The 18285-nt window shown below is 34.5% G+C and overlaps 2 protein-coding genes across 2 annotated transcripts in view; one reads left to right on the plus strand and one right to left on the minus strand.

The window, feature by feature from the left end:
- LOC129948266 (calmodulin-A-like) overlaps positions 1–13384 on the minus strand; it is a 290047-nt gene extending 276663 nt beyond the window's left edge. Inside the window, exon 1 of the mRNA XM_056059199.1 lies at positions 12793–13384. Coding sequence (XP_055915174.1) covers positions 12793–12831 — 39 coding nt within the window. The 5' untranslated portion in view covers positions 12832–13384. The remainder of the gene's footprint in view (positions 1–12792) is intronic.
- Positions 1–18285, plus strand: part of LOC129948258 (ATP-binding cassette sub-family F member 2) — a 380395-nt gene that overhangs the window by 213942 nt on the left and 148168 nt on the right. The window lies entirely within an intron of this gene.

Genomic DNA, 18285 nt, shown 5'->3' on the forward strand with positions numbered 1-18285 from the left:
ATAATTTTTAAAAATATAATTTTTACTTTTTATAATTCCTTTTTTTTTAAATATTACAATTTGTAATTTTTTCTCATTATATTTTTTTTTTTTTTTTTTAATTTAGTAATAAAAGGAAATTAATGTAGATATATATTTTATATATGTTTTGCTTCAATTATTAAAATTCTTACATTAAAATAATCGCCTTGGTTCTGTAGTGCATCGTTCCAAATATGGGTTCCTTCGATTCTTCTTGTTTGCTCCTGTTTTCTCGTTCTTCACACCTTCTTTGTTTAAAAGTCAATTGGTCTTAGTAGTATTTTGTTCTACTTTTTGTCCTTTTCTTCTTTGTTTTATTATGTAAAACTTTTTCACTCTTACACTATATTTTTAGATTTAATTTTTGTTTTACTATTCTTTTTCTTTATGTTATTTTATTCACTTGCTTCATTTAAAAACAATTTTTTATATTTTATTTGTTTTTTCTTTAATTCTTTGTTTTAAACTTTTTCACTTTTACACTTAATTTTTAGATTTAATTTCTGTTTTACTATTCTTTTTCTTTATGTTATTTTTTTCCACTGGTAATTTTTATTCACTTTTAAGTTAGGACATTTCATGTCCCTGCTCGGGCGCCAGTTAAAAGTTTTTTATTGACTTATTTCAAAAAATATATTCGGGACCCACCACTGGTCCCGTTGATTTAAATAAAACACGGTTCTTTAATCCTTTAGTATAACAATTATTTATTCAAGAGGTCTCACCTCTTACCAAGCAAAATTAGTTCTAATCAAATATACAATTATAATATTGAAAGAAACCTATTCAATAACTTAAATATGCTGTTAGCAGCATTTTCTCACATAAATGTTCGCATCATATTTCCCGGTGGGAACGCACTCTGAGTTTCGGTGGCGTGTGTGCAATCTAAGCATTTTATATTTCGGGTGAATGCCTGAAGGTGTTAACTGGCATATTGATTTAAAAGAATTTTTTGTTTATTAATTTATATTCGCAGTTTAGGGTTTCCCTGAAAATTGTATGTTTATCATTTCTCAATTTTCATGCAACCGTAGTATTGAACGTAGATTTCCTAATAAATTGTCTTCCCTTTAATTTCATCCCCAAGCACTTTCCACAGAGAAAAAAAGCATAGAATCAGAAATATAAAGAAAAAAAACTATCTCCTTCCTAGAAAAAGTATCTAGGTACCTTATTTTTAAGAACAAATACTTTTGATACAAAAAAATACTTAGAATTTTGTAACTGACAATACAATAGGATATTTTCACGCAACCGAAAAAACAAAATATCATTTGTTAACTAGCAAACATTTTCTTGGTACTAACCTCTTAGTAAGTAATGTTGGAAATGAACCAACCTTCATAACTAAAACTCGACAAGAAGTCTTAGATATAACTCTTGTCTCAGATACTATAGACTGGAAAATATCCAAAGAACACTCGTTCTCTGATCATATAAATGTGATCATATAAATATAAATGTGGATGATAACCCGCGTCCATTGACTTTTCGAAACTATCGGAAAACTGACTGGGCTTCATACAGGAACTCATTACACAGTTTACTAGAACCTGGACTATCTAGTCCTTCCTCTAACGCTAATGAACTTGACAACAAAGTCAATGACCTTACCTCAGCTATGAACAGATCGCTAGAAATTGCTTGTCCACTTATACACATAAGAGGAAAGAGGAAACCACAATGGTGGACCTCAGAGCTTGACTCGCTCAGGAAGGAATGCAGGAAACTTTTCAACCGGGCCAAAGCTGCAAGACTAGCCTCTCATTGGGTATCCTACAAAGAATCCCTAAGAATCTACAAGAAGGCACTAAGGAAATCCAAGCAATCTTCTTGGCGATCCTTCTGTGGCATGATAGAAGAAACTTCTGAAGCCTGTAGGTTACGGAAAATTCTTTCAACTAATCCAGCTATGCCAAGCTGCTTGAAAAATGCAGACGGCTCCTGGACTAATTCAAGTAATGAATCGCTGAACCTACTATTGGACACTCACTTTCCTGGTAGTTCTCTTACCGAAACTTGCTTTTATACGTTCAAGTTCAAATACAACATATCCACAAGGTCCGATCACAACGGATAAGCTACAATGGGCTCTCAACAGCTTCAAACCATTTAAAGCTGCAGGACCAGATGTAATAATACCAGCCGAATTACAAAAGACTTCTGATATAATTGCACCAATCCTTGTGGCAATTTTTACCAGCTGTCTTTACCTGGTCCATGTTCCCTCGGCATGGAGAGAAGTTAAAATTGTTTTTATACCCAAAACAGGTAAATGCTCCCAAGTCAATCCTAAAGATCTACGACCTATAAGTCTATCATCATTCCTTCTTAAGACCTTGAAAAGATTGATTGATATCCATTTAAGGGCACGTACCGATACAAGACTTCTGTCTCCGTCTCAACATGCCTACTGTAAAGATAAATCGGTGGAAACAGCGTTACACACTTTAGTACGCACCATCGAATATTTCCTCCATCATAAAGAGTTCACTATGGTTGCTTTCCTTGACATCGAAGGTGCCTTTAACAACGTGGACACATCTGCAATCACTTCTGCACTGACATCTCTAAATGTAGAGAGTTCGCTTCGGGAGTTAATTCATTTAATGCTTACTAGCAGAATAGTAAACTCAAAACTGGGCAACTCTTTTAGCAGACGATTCGTTAGTAGAGGGACACCGCAAGGTGGTGTTCTATCCCCTCTCCTCTGGAACCTAGTGGTGAATGAAATCCTAACGAGTCTGGATGCGGAGGGTTTCAGAGTGATAGCATTTGCGGACGGCGTTGCTATAGCACTTTCAGGAAAGCATCTTAATATCCTAAAAGAACTCTTACAAAATGCCTTAGACAGACTAATACTTTGGGCTGATCGGTGTGGACTGGGTGTTAACCCACACAAAACCGATCTGGTCTTATTTTCGAGGAGATACAAAATTCCATTTGTCAACCCTCCTTATATTAAAGGAATCCAATTAAAATTTTCAGACGAGGCTAAATACCTAGATCTTGTCTTAGACAAAAAATTGGAAACGCAACGTACAGGAAAGAGTCAAAAAAGCTACTGTACCTCTCTTTTCTTGCAAAAAAGCTATTGGTAATAAATGGGGTTTACAACCCAGAATCACGCATTGGCTATATACGCATCGGTAATTAGACCGATTTTAACGTACGGTGTGGCAGTATGGTGAACTACTTTAGAGAAAGGTATAAACAGGAATAAGTTTTATAAAGTCCAACGTTCAGCCTGCCTATGAATAAGCGGATCGCTTCGCACGACCCCGTCTGCGGCACTGGACACCTTGCTCTACCTTACACCTCTTGAGATATTTAGCAAACAAACAGCTGCAAGCTCTTCTATTCGCCTCAAAGCTTCGTCGCAGTGGACTAACAACAACATTGGCAACTCCGTAATTCTAAGGTACTAAGAATCAATTCCAAAGCACACATACTACACCATCCCCTAACTGCAATTCGACAGAAACTTCCAGATTTCTATACCTCCCAGATCTTTTTGGGAGGATAGGACATTCTTGGAGGATGAGTCAATCCATTTTTACACAGGTGGGTCAAAAACAAAAGAAGGGGTTGGTGGAGGTGTGTACTCTGAACGACTGAAATTAAGTCTCTTATTCCGCCTTCCCAATCATTGTAGCGTGTTCCAGGCGGAACTTTTGGCGATTAAAGAAGTCTTGTCTTGGCTCAACATCTGGTATCTGTAATTTCTCTGACGGCCAGGCCGCTATCAAATCTCTGAACTCTGTCTCTACAAACTCTTTAACAGTCCATAACTGTCGATCATATCTACAACAGTAGACTATTCACCTTTAATATTCATCTTTTCTGGGTGCGGGCCATAGAGACATTCCAGGTAACTGTAAGGAAGATGAACTCGCCAGGAACGTTACAGTACAGCACATCCTACCACGTTTGGCAAGTACTGGCATACCAATCGCTACTTGTAAACTGCTACTAATGCAAGTCGCTGCGAGGAGGGCAGGCACCAGGTGGACCAACATCACCACGTGTCAAGCCACAAAAAACATCTGGCCAATACTGGATTTAAAACGTTCAAGGTGCTTGCTCTCTCTAAGCAGATCGCATATAAGCTCGATAATAGGTGTCATAACCGGACACTGTCTAATAGGAAAGCACGCAACGAGACTAGGCGTATTCTCAAGTGACTTTTGCAGAAGCTGTTTGGACGAGGAAGAGGAAGAAACTGTTCTTCATCTTCTCTGCACATGCCCTGCTCCAGCTCGAAAACGCAAGAATTACTTAGGAGAATTCTTCTTTAACGATCTAAACGATCTAAATCATATCGGTATAATCAGCCTCTCACGTTTCGTAAGGGACTCAAGCTGGTTCCATTGAGCTTAGGAGGAAGCCTCAAGATTCATGTGGTATCACAATGGGCCATTAAACTATCCTAAGTGTGTTCGTTTCCATCTTGGACAGCCACTATAACCTACCCTAACCTTAACCTAAACTTAACTGGTCACTATGCTTCTTCAATAGTAACGTTGACGCCAGCGCTGATATGATCACAAGTTTAATTCTCCTGGGAATGAGAACTTTTATACCGAACAGGGTTTAAAGTATCAGACACAAGGAAAACGCTTGGTTTGATGCGAGCTGTTATGAGGTTATTAGGGCCAAAGTGGTAAGTTTCCGTTGCTATAAAGCCAACCGTAATGAGGAAAGCCGAAAAAAGTTCAAACAAGCCAGGAAGGCCTGCAACGCCCATATTGGACTGACCAAATTTGTACATGACCAAAAGTTACGGCAAAAAAATACTGCATTGTCCCAAAGGCAGTAAAAATGTTTGGTCATTTGTAAAAAACATGAGGAATTCTTCCTTTCTTCGGTTCTTACGCTCGTTGTCAATGACACTTCTTCTGTTAGTTCTTTAGGGAAAGTTTATCTCTTTGCTAGGCAGTTCGCCGCCAATTCTACGCTGCCGAGGAGTGTTATGACTCCGCCTGTACTTGAGCGAGTTATCGGTTCTATGGGACCAATATTTTTTTTTTGCACTCGTACTGTGGCAAGAGTCTTAAGAGATCTAAATACACATAAATCCGCTGGTCCGGATGGTATCGCCGCTATTGTTCTGAAGAGGTGTTCTTCTACGCTGGCAAAACCACTGTGTAAACTTTTTCATCTGTCCTACTCCTCAGGTCTGGTTCCGAGCGGATGGAAAACGGCATTTAACCAGCCTATTCCCCAAAAAGGCGAATCTTCCTCACCCTCTAACTATACCAACCAATTGCGCTTGCGTCCCTTTTTTCCAAGTTCATGGAAACGCTGATTAATTATCAGCTCAAGAAATATCTTGAAGATCGAAAGCTTCTTAATGACCGGCAGTCATTCGAAGCAATAGGTCCACTGGTGATCTCATGGTTCATCTCACCAAACAATGGAGCAAATCTGTACATTTCTTTAGAGAAAGCAAGATTATTGCACCTGATATTTCAAAAGCATTTGATAGGGTTTGGCATAAGGTTCTCTTATTGAAAATGCGCGATTTCGGTTTGCCTGAATCCCTGCTTCATTGGATTAATAATTATCTTTCGGATCGTTCAACACAAGTAGTATTGGATGGATTCAAGTCTAAAAACCATAAAATAAATGCTGGTGTGCCCCAGGGCTCTGTTTTATCTCCAACACTTTTTCTCATTTTTATTAATGATCTAATGTCTCCAACATCTAATCCATATCCAATACATTGTTTCGCTGACGATAGTACTCTTAGCTTTTCATATTCGTTTTCAGACTCACATCCCTCTTCTTCGGATGTGAACTGCAACGACAAAATATGATAAGCTCATTAAATTCTGACCTAAACAGCATTGTTCAATGGGGATTTAAGAACCGCGTGGAATTTAATGCTTCGAAAACCCAATGCTGTCTTTTATCGTTAAAGCGAAATATACCCACTTTGCCATTATCCATGGTTGGCACGTGCATCAATGAGACTGAACACCTCTTGTGGAATGATCACATACGCGATGTCGCCAAAAATGCCGCAACGTGTTTGGGTTTCCTTAGGCGATGCAAGAAATATTTCACTATGCTGTTATCTACAAGACTTACATACGTCTAAAGCTTGAGTATAACTCCCATCTCTGGGCTGGTGCTTCTGCAACTTACTTAAGCCTCTTGGATAGTATTGCATTTAAATTGATAGATGATAATATCATCATAAGTTCATTTACTTCGCTTGAACATCGTCGTAAGGTCTCTTGTTATTTAAACGGCTTATGCTCTAGTGAAATAGCCAGTTGCATTCCTCCCCTTAAACAGTTCAACCGTAATACTCGCGCTTCTAGGAATGCTCATCAGTATACCCTTGAGCCCAACTTCGGCCGTACTGTCAAATACAGAGATTCGCTCTTAAGCCGTACTTCGCGAATGCCTTACCACACTCACCCTTGTCTTTAAGAGCATTACCACCAATTTTTTGTCAAGCTTTCAGTAATAGGTTTATCAACCAAATTTATGAAATTCGATGAGAAGATACTTGTGAACAATATTGCATTTGTCCAAAGTAACTCAAAAAAATCGTCTTGACCCTCCTCTGGGCGATAATTTCAATGTTATTTTCGTAGGAACTCCCTTGAATATTGAATATTTTTAATTATTTATTTTTATATATGAAAACAAAATTTATATTTTACTACCTTGAACTTTGTTTGCCTAAACTACTTTTAACAGAGGACTGGACCAAAAACATAATATGAAGCGGAAACTCAACGCTTTTCCAATAACGTAGCACAAACTCATCAACTCTTGACCAATGGACGATCCAGGGGAGGGGAGGTGATATGAGCAAAAAAGCTTATGCAGTTAAGTTTTATAAATAAAGATTTCATCTAAAGATTTGTTACTAATTAAACGACATTTTCTAGTTTTTGAGTTTGTTTCACTCAATTTAGAATTTGTAAAAACTTTAGTAATGCTTTAAATTATTTTCATAAAATTTGTTTATAAGAAAAAGAACAAGTATTCAGGTTCTTAAAAAGAAACCTTGAATAAGACATCGATAATAAGTATCCTTTAAATCCTGAACCTCGCCTTCTATTACGTCTCAAAAATTCCTAAATTGTACAAAATTGTAGAGACAAATATGTTCAAAACTATTCAAACATGACATTACGATGGTAGAAGTCGAAAATTGATTTTTTATTGAATACAAAAACTTTTTAGATCTTAAAAAATTAAATAAATCTACTTTTTGAAGTGAATCTGCTTTAAATGCTCAAGAACTGAGATTTAAATGAGTCAACAAAACTTTTTTCTCTTTTCACTTTAAATTCCAAGAGATTCAAAGGTTTTATACCAAAAGATAAGAAACGTTCATTATGTTTTTCAATTAGCCATTACTCTAACAAAAATGTCGCTTTTGTTGTTTTTAGTACATTTATATTATTTAAATTCGTGTTTAACATCAAACTATTTTTTATCATCTACGAGTAAGCAGACTGATAGCGATAGTAATAATAGACTCCCGAAAATTAAATTCGAAAAAACTACGTTAAAAAATCAAGACAGTTCATCACATCTGATCCTCTCTCATTTTCGGAGCGTTCTTTGCAATATTAGAAATAGAAACAAGAAAAGTTTATACTATTTTTGAAAATAAAAGCTACGTTTCAAAACAATTTCTAACATTTCTACGTGAAATGCACTAAAAACCTTCTAAACTACTGTGATTTAGCTCTTGAATATGGCATATTTAGAAAACTGTTGGAATCTTGGAATGCTTTCATGTGTAGTGAGTCATCCAAATTAAAAAAAAATTGACCATACCTTCATATAATTTGATAACTAAAGTTGTCACTTCAGCGTTTGAAATGTTAAATGTAAGGTTAACATTCACCTTATGTTATTTTAATTTTATCAGTCGCCTTTACAGAACATTTTAAGGTGTGGAGTAAAAACTCATCTATATGTTAAGTGTGTGACCCCCCCCCCCCTGATTAAAAGTCTATATCCGCCCTTGGGTACGATCTAGCTGTTTCGAATGGCTTTCCGATCCCATTGTGAACGGATAATATCAAAGAACTAAAAATATCTTTAAACGACTGCATGAGAATTGTATGGAAAGAGTTTCTCTGTCAACGTCAAGGAGTGTTTATCGTCAATTAAGTTATGCCCTCGGTGGGAACTATTATTTGAGAAATGAATTTTTAGATTCAGAAATGAGCTTGGTCTTCAAAGTCGGAATTGAAATACTATAATCTATATTTGATTTAAATTTAAATTTTTAAAACACTTAATTTTCATTAGAAGAATAAATTAATATTTTGACATGGTGACTGTGGTTGGAAGTCTCTTAAAGGATATGTTACTCACGCAAAAAAAGCCGAGATATTTATTTGAACATGCTTAAAAACAAGAGGTCACCACATATACTATACCTGGCAGATTATTTTTCTTTAAGCTTAGCTTTTCTTTACTTTATACTAAATTTGAAATATTTCTGTAATTTGTATATGAAAAATGTTTTAAAGGCCCGCAGAGACTTTAGTCAAAGAATTTACTCAAAGTCAAAAACAGGGTGTTTCTTTGAAAAACAAATCAGAAAACTTAACAGGCTTGCGCTCTTCTACCAAAACGTAAGGGGACTTCGTAGCAAGGCTACTGACATTTTTCTTAACTCCCAATCATTTCCACACGACGTATTCGTTTTGACAGAAACGTGACTTAATTCAAGCTTTTCCGACACAGAACTTTTTAGTCAAGAGTTCTAAGTTTACAGAAACGATCGTCATGTTGGTAATGCAAAGGATTTAGGTGGAGGTGTTCTCATAGCGGTAAAAAATACATATTTCTCTTCTTTTGTATCTTTTCCATTTGAATTATCAATTGAACTGGTATGTGTTAAGATAATGGTACAGACTAAGACTTTTTTCATTTTAAACGTTTACATTCCTCCAAAAAGTTTGGAGTCTGTTTATAACGATCTCTCTTTGGCATTAGACTATCTTATAAATTTGTCCAGCTCTGACACCAATATCTTACTTCTAGGTTATTTTAATTTACCACACATTGACTGGATTCCATCCGAAGATGAATCCTGCCTTGAAGCCTCTCTTTTTCTTCACAAATGGAACTATCTCTTCTCGATAAAGTCCTTTTTACTGACTTACAGCAAACAAGCTGTATTAAAAACTCAAAAAATCGAATTCTCGATTTAGTCTTTTCTTCTGACGCTATTAGTACTCTTGTTCTAGAGTCTAGATCAGGAATTACTGATATTGACAAATATCACCCCCCTTTGGACATTTTTTTCGACTTAAGTAATCACCTTACTAATCACAGTAATTCTTTTGATTGCTTATATAATTTTGATTTCAGAAGAGCCAATTTCCAGCAGTTGTCTGAAGATTTAACCATTTCTGGGATTGCTGATACACTAGCATTTTCTAACATCGACGAAGCAGTTTCAAATTTGTATAGGATCCTTAATTATTGTTTTGAAAAAAATGTACCGTTAAAGAAATCAAGAAATACAAACTTTAGCCATCCTTGGTACACGAAAGAATTGCGTTTACTGCGTAACAAAAGAAATAAGGCATGGAAAACGTATCTCAAAACTCTGTCTCCAGTCAACTTCTCTTTTTATGTTGAACTCTTTAACCAATTTAAATCTCTTTCTAATTTTTTATATGCTTGTTAAGTTACTGATATGGGCACCTCTTTGAAAGAGAATCCTAAAAAATCTTGGAATTTTGTAAACTCAAAGAAAAAATCAGATGGCTTTCCAGTTATCTTCAATTACAAGAACCTTTCGTTAGATAAAACTTTTGATATCTGTAACGCTTTCGCGACGAATTTCCGTGAGTCATTTGTTAATAGCCCTCAAGAAGTTGATGAAGTATATTTTCATAATCTTCACCCTTTTTCGCAAACTAGCTGTAGTCACATACCTGTGCTACAGAGTACGGTCCTTGATCTTTTATCTGCGTTGAATGATGACCGCTCAGCGGGTCCTGTTGGTATTCCCCCGATAGTGCTAAAAAAGTGTGGTAATGCTTTAGTTGAACCCCTTACGTTTTTATTCTTTCTTTAAAAACAAGCAAATTTCCCAGTATATGGCAGAAGTCATTTCTAACACCAATTTTCAAGAAAGGTAGCAAGTCGGATATATTATAAACAACTACAGGCCCATTGCAAAGATTTCTTGCATTCCTAAAGTATTTGAACAATTTGTTTGTGAAAGCGTAGCATATTTTAGTAAAAATATCATTTGCGAACAGCAACATGGTTTTATGAAAAAGATCAACCGTTACATTCTCAAACATATGTTCAAACGCTTTAGAACAAGGTTATGAAGTTGACTGTGTATACATTGACTTTTCTAAAGCTTTTTACCAACTTAGCCACGGAATTATTTTATTTAAACTTAAGGCTCTTGGTTTTTCACCATTTTTCTTAGCTTGGATTAAGTCATACCTTGAAAATAGATCCTACGAGGTAAAATTTAGAAATTGTCATTCTGAACCTTTTGTTGCTCAATCTGGTGCTCCCCAGGGAAGCCATCTTGGCCCTTTTCTGTTCATCCTGTCTATTACCGATGTTTCGTCATGTCTACGCTCAAGTGAACTTCTCATTTTTGCTGACGATATAAAGATTTTCAAAATAATAAAGTCCAACCATGATCGTATTCTTTTACAAGCCGACATTGATAGTTTCACATTTTGGTGTGGGAAAAATAGCCTTGCCATCAACCCTTTAAAATGCGAGACTATAACTTTCACTAAAAAACTAATCAGTAAAGTATTTGACTACTGTTTATCACAGCAAAAACTCTGCCGTGTCTCCACATTTAAAGATTTAGGTGTACATTTCTGTTCCAACTTAGAGTTTACACATCACATTAATTTTATTGTTAATAAGGCAAGTTTTATGCTTGGTTTTATAAAACGCTGGGCAAAGGAGTTCAATGATCCCTATGTTACCCTTTCTTTGTATAATTGCCATGTTTGTCCTCATCTTGAATATGCTTCCCTAAACGAAATTCATAGAAAACGTATTGAATTAATTCAACATAATTTCATTCGCTTTGCCCTAAAAAGGCTTCCTTGGGAAGATCCCTATGAACATCGGATTCTACTTCTTCAATTTCAATCTCTCCATCAAAGGCCTGTTAATAATGACTTAGTATTTTTTCATCAACTCATTTACGGTGAAATTGATGCACCTTATTTGCTTTCTTGTGTACATTTGAATTACAGGGGCGGTACTCATCACCTGCGTGCATTTGATTTTATACATATCGACTTCCACAAAACTAACTATGGGAAGAATGAAGCTTTAAGTCAAATGAGAATTTTATGAAACTTAAACTGTTCATCGATAGATTTAAATTTAAATAAGGTGGGATTAAAATCATTGTTTTAAACCAGTGCTCCACTATCGTAAACGTTCTCAAAAAAAAGTGAAAAAAAAGCTGACTCAAGAAGTAAAGTTGTTAAGTTTTTATTGGAAAACCTTTTATTAAATATTATATACAAATCTTATTGAAAATTGAAGTTGAATAAATCAAAAGGGTAGTTTCTGTGCATTTCATGAAATAAAGAGATAATTTTCATTGTTTTCAGGTTAGGAACAGAGTTTTGACCATAACTTTTTTACTTAAGGTAAATTGATGAAAGAAGATATAATTTCTCACACCCTACTGTAAATTTATAAATACCCAGCAATTTTTATGACATCACATAATTTTTATTTCTAAACCAATATTTACCAAGTTAAATCAGTTCATTACGATCTAAGATGAAATTCAAGATGGCAGGCGCCCGTTGAAAAACCGAGGCAAGTTACTTAAGCTCCAAAGTTTAAGTGCCAAACCTTTTCAACTATGTATTTAAGATCAATAGACTCCTATTTCATATTGGCTCAATCCTTCTATCCGAAACTTAGAACGAAAAAAAAAACAACTTCAAACATGGTATACCTTCTCTCAAGTGCGAATAACCTATCAATACCCATTTATCTTTTCTATACGCTATGCATATAATTTTTGTGTATTTAAATGGTGTCCATCTTCGCCCACTTTTCCTTAGAGACTTTTCCACATGAGGAACAGCAATAGGAGTTTACCTTCCACCTAAATAAATGTATGCATCATGTGTGTAAAGGGAAAAGCTCCAAAAGAAAAATTACAAAAACTCATCTGAGCTATAAGAAAAATGGCGTAGGTACCAACCAGGAAATACGCAAAAAAAATCAAATTAACTTTATTCCTATAAATTTCATTCAACACACCATCCTTGGTACGACTTCTCATTTATATGGAAAAATAAAATATAACAACAAGAACATAATAAAAAGAAAACTATAAGAGTCCGCTTTCCAAGAACTCTGTAATTAAGTTCTGCTTTTTTGTGCAGTTTTTCTTTTATCTGTTATTCGATATTGGAAGAGATATTCCATCTTGAGAGGATTACTTGGCGATTAAGTATTAATGTCCAAATAAAACTCAACCTACGATACGCAAGCAAATAAAATTAAGAGCTTGGGTACCTTGGGTACTTGGGTTTGGGTGGCAGGTATACTTCAAATTGACAGTTGATTTTGGATTATTGAGATAAATGATATCTATAAAGTTTCAGATGTAATCCTATATCTTAAGTTTAATTAAAGGAAAACACAGAATGAATTGAATTCAAGACGGAAAAAAGCTTTAAAGTTATCGAGAAAACATAAATTGAATACTATGATGGCATATTATAGGTAGGAGTGTAGTGATGTTGTACATACCCTTCGCATAACGCGTATGGAAAATGATGACGACTTCATTTTTTCGTCCTTTGTTGGTTTTCGCAAATGTTGGTTTGGAACTTGCGGTTATTTGAACTCGAGTTGAATAAATTACTTCCTTTAACTAGGCTCGCACTTTGGCACACATTTAATGAGGAAAAATAAATCTCACAACAGGTGGTTTTGTAATATCGAAAACTCGCGATGAGGACATACACGACACCCTTTCTAAATTCTAATTTGATTTAGTTTTTTTTTTATTTTCTCGACGTCCGTTGTTGTCGTCTTCGTCGTTTTCAGCTAGATGTGTATCTAAGGATAAATCACCAGATTCACTAGAATATATTTATAACCATATACATAGATATTTTTGAAACTTCCGAGTTAACAAATTTATATATGTAGGTACTTCGAATTCGATGTGTATATCAAAATGTATACGTTATTGTTTTTCTTTTTTTTAAGGATATTCGACTTTTATAAAATTTCTACTAGGATGCAACAATCACTTAAAAGATAGCATTTCCACGATAATCGAAAGAAAGGAGACACATCCGCTTCGAGCGTTCAACCGTTTCGAAATGAGGGCGGCAACTGATAGAGTATGGTGGAAAATATTCTCGAGGATCTTAATTTGTGGAATGTACGTTCTTTGCTATACCATACTGTGACTGTCTGTTTGATGTGCTTGTTCCGTGCATGTCCTTCTGGTTCTGACCTTTTACCAACTCGCTGTCAATGGTATGATTGTTGTTGTTTTCGTGCTGTAGAATTTTCTCTCTTCTAGTGTTTTCTTCTTCTTGATTTTGTTGTTGTTGTTGATGGAGCTTATAGTGAAAATTTGAAAATCCTTCCTTGTCTGTACGGCACTAATAGTAATTGCAATATCCTTTCTTCTCATCGAAATATAGAAGAATATACTCTTTTCAGTTAAAACAACAAAAATGAATTCTATGAGCAGGGCTGGTGAAATAGGTACAATAGGAGTGTTTTGAGCTGGTCTATTTCAATGTCGCTTTTTTAAGCTCAAATTAAAGCAGAGCTTTAGAAGTTTAAGACATTATTATTTTTAACTTCCCATAGGAAGTTATTGTAATGGGTCCGATTTGTCAAATTTAAAATTTTGACATTTCTCGACGTTTCAAGGCCCCTAGAGTCGTCCGTACGTTTGCGACGTTTTTTCGTCCTCCATAGCTCAAGAACAAGAAGAGATATCGACTTTAAATAAATTTGTTATACAGATAAAAAGGCAGAAAGATGCAGAAAGGGCTCTCCAGAAAATTGCGTGGGTGGTTTTTTACCATAGCAGTTTGAAAAAAAGGTGAAAATTTTGGTTAACCCTAAATATGTTACGAACAAAAAACGCTAGAGACTTGAATTAAATTTTATATAATAAATTGTAACGTGATATCAAAGAAGTATATTTTTTGAAAAAAAAACCATTTAACGGTTTTTTTTTATAAATCAAAAAAAAAAATTAAAAAAAAAATTGTCACCTCCCAAATTTTACGACTAAAATACGATTTTATTTTCAAAACAATTTTGTGCAACGAAGAATAATTTTTCGACACCCGTAAAATGTTGAGAAAAATCGAATTGACAGTTTTTTATACAAAAAACAAAAACCTAAAAAAAATTAATAAAAGTTGATAAAAAATTATTTTCGACTCAAATATCTTTTCAAAACTTTGAGATATTGACTTTAAACTTTTTCTTATAACATTTCGGAGCTTCAGTATAAGAAACCTTCAGTCAAAGCTTAAAAACATGTTAACTTCAAAAAATACGAACCGTCATTCTACGACGACATTTGCTGGTGGCTTTTTTGTGGAACCCAATTTGGATTTTTTAAACTTTTATTTAATTTTATTTTTAATAAATATTTAAAGCAGTGTATTACGTATTAGTTTTGGTGTAAAATATAAATGGTGACAAATTTTAAACTATCTATCGTGAAGTGTTAAACAATTGATAACAATTTGCTAAATATTTTGTTATGTGCTAAGGGAGTCCAACATTTTAAACCTTTCTTTTCGTTTTTCTAAATAATAATATAAATATTTTGCTAATAGCCTTTTATTAAAAAAACGAGCATCTACACATGTCTTAAAGTGACAGTTTGTAAAAATAAACAAATCAAATACGCTTAAACGGACCTATGAACTGGAATTCTTGATATTGCTCGTATAAGAATAACTGTACAGGTATCATTTGGATTAAGCAAATGCTAAAAGTCAAAGTAGCCATTCCTTGATTTTAACATTAGCAAATTGTTAAGAGAAAAAGGTAAAACATATTTTAAAACTAAATTGTTTAACATTTTATGCTCATGCCTTTATTCTTTTAACTGCTTACAAAAGCTCTTGTGAAAACAGTACAGAAGAATTTCAACCCGAGGTCTATAGTTTCTCAAATTGTTGCTTGATGATCGATGCTCCAAATTAAAAAAAAATATGCACATATCATTTATTCAACGTATATACACAAATAAGTTGGTGTCCCTCAAGGTTATGTTTTTAGTCCTGCTCTATTTATTAATAGCAGATGAAGCAGTATACATACGTGGAGCGATGGTTAGTTCGTAGAATTGTCAACTTAGAGTGTCCGTATGGTAAGTTGGTAATTACTTTTTGGTTAAATAGGTTAGTTTTATGAATTGCTGCCTTGCTCAAAAACAGTTTTAAAAATAATGTAATGCAATCTGTTTGATTTTCATACTGGAGACTTAGGTTTAATCCCTGCTTGTGCTACCTTAAAGGTTTTTTCCACGGTTACTGACTTTAGTGATAAATTGACAAATCCTCCAAGAATATAAATGTTGTTAACAGGTCGTAAATAAAATTTAAAAAATATTCATATCCGACTTTTTCAAAATACAACAGCCCTGGTCTTATCTGATGACAGGACAAGAGAGACAAATATGAAAGGACTTAACATGTTAAAATGGAGAGATAAAATACAATGAAAAGAGAGAGTAATTATTATTGTAGGGAGGTGCGTGCAAAATTCTTCGCACAATGTCAGACACAGACACTCTCCACATTCGCATGAACTTGTGGATTTCTATATATGTTAACTACCATTGAGGTAAAGTTCTTTTTTACAATACCAAGATATATAGCTCAGGTACAGTTAAGGACATAGATATATATATGGTGCTTTTTTGTAGGTATTTACATTCAAATTTTAAGAGCGCAAGTAACAAGTCGGTGTTTTTTTTTGTTGTATGCTTTTATAAAAGCACAACATTCGCAGATGGAACCAAAAAAAAAGAATTAAAAGATTAAAAAAAGCTTTTTTCGGTCATACTACTAAAACTTTTGCTGCCATGCCAATAATAAAAGTGTATACGGAAGGAAACAGGAAGTGTAACCAACAGGTAGGTATTTTGTCAAAGTCTTTCAAATACTAGATAGGCAGCATACTCGTACCTAATTTAGTGAGACTGAACTTATTTTGTTTAGGACTGTAATAGAGTGTGCGTGTTGATGTGAATGTTCGAATGTGTGAGTTTCACTAGTGTTAAAGGTCAAACGAATGCAAATGTATCTCTACAAAAAGAGACATTATAGGGTGGGCCAGGTTGATGGTCTGGTTTTGCTTTTTTAAATTGTTATATTAAAAAAGTGAGTATACACCAGAGTTTACAAAGCTGTTAATACATGACATAAAACAAAAGTACAATAATATAAAATTTTCTAATTGTATTTTTTGTTATAATTACACTTTTCATTTAAATAAATGGAAAGAGTGTAAATTAGTTTTAGCTGTTTTCTCGAATATGTATATTTGAGAAGTTAAATCAATACAGAAATATTTTTAGTTCTGCTTAAATGTTTTTAAAAAAATGACTATTTTTAAATGTTGGCTGTAGGTTTTCATTTTTTTTTTAAAAATGTTTACAAAATTTTGTATTAAATGAACAATATTTGAAATCAATTATAAAGCTAATTGCGTCCCAATTTTTATCAGTTTTCAGTCGAAATTTAAATCTTCCATGTTATTTTTAATGTGGTTCTTGAGATATTGCTGATAAAAAAGAGGAAACTGATGGTACAGACTTTGGGGACCTTGAAACTTTGAAAAAATTCAAAATGTTCAGTTTGACAAAATGATCCAATTGAAATAATAGTAATAAGTAAATAAAAAAATAGTTTTTTTTTTAATCTGTTATTTAGATTTTTATTAATATTTAAACAAAAGTTAACAACTACACTGAGTTACAAAAAAAGTGGCGCACCTTGAAATTTTGCAACATTTTGAAGTAATTTTAACAAATAAAATTTGTCTGGTAAAGTTTTGTTTGTTAACATAAAAGTAAGTCATTCATGTAAAAAAAAAAAAAAAATAGGAAAAACTTAGAAATAAACCATAAACTAAGGAAAATAGGCAAAAACTGCATAACTTGACATTTTATATTTTTTTTAACTAGTCCTTGTTTCTTCAATAGAGGGTATTGTCTCCTCGAACATCTAATAAAGCTTTAATTCACCTGGGCATACCTTGGATAAGGTTAGTTACAATGGTATCGTCCAAATTTTCACATTCCTCCACTAGGCAGATTATCTCAGACCATTTAGTGTTTCTGGAATGGCGAGTCGCTTCCTTATCATTTTTTCCAGTAGATACAAAGCGTGTTCGATGAGATTCATACCCGGGCTCATCGCAGGCCAACTCGTTACATCGACATCCACTTCTTGTAAGTAGTCGGTAACGCACCTAGCAACGTATGGTCTAGCATTTTCCTGCATTAGCAAGAAATTGTCTCCAACAAATGATGCGATTGGAACCACATATTCCTCCAGATTGTTGTTTATGTAGTAACTGGAATTTAACGATCCATCCACGATGCAAAGCTCGGTTTTTCAATGCATGGAAATTCCCGCTCACACCATGACGGAACCTCCCCAGAAATTTTCGCACTGGGCAACCGTTTCCTCAGAGTGTCTTTCACCTGATCGTTTCTGCACTCTGCTACGATCATCTGGTGAGCGCAGACAAAACGTGGACTTATCAGTGAAAAGAACTTTAGCCCAATCGGCCTTAGTCCAATCTCGGTAAAGTTGATCAAATTCCATTTGACATCGCTTGTGCTGTAACGTGAGTCTTGGTACACAGCAGGTCTTCTTGCCCTCAGGCAACTCTCTACTAATCGCCTCCTCACCGTTTGAGCATTCATAGCTCTCCCTAACGGATCGAAGTTTGTAAGAAAGCTCAACCGCTGTTTTGTGACAATCTCAAAGGCTTTGAAGTACCAAATATCTATGACCCCTTGCAGATGTTGCTGTGGGGCGACTTGAGCCTTTCCGCCGGTTGCAGTAGTTGGTTTCCCTGCACCTTTAAATGGGTATTCTTACCGTCGTCTCCGGTTTTCTGATCATTATAGTGACATACCGCGCACTTCGTCCATCCTCAACTAAAGCCAGCGGCCTGGCGACTTCTTCTGCTGTTATTTGCATATCACTAAAAAAAACTGAAAAAGAATCAAATTGA

The sequence above is a fragment of the Eupeodes corollae genome, chromosome 2 (genome assembly GCF_945859685.1).
Source record: "Eupeodes corollae chromosome 2, idEupCoro1.1, whole genome shotgun sequence".
Classification (NCBI taxonomy): Eukaryota; Metazoa; Arthropoda; class Insecta; order Diptera; family Syrphidae; genus Eupeodes; species Eupeodes corollae.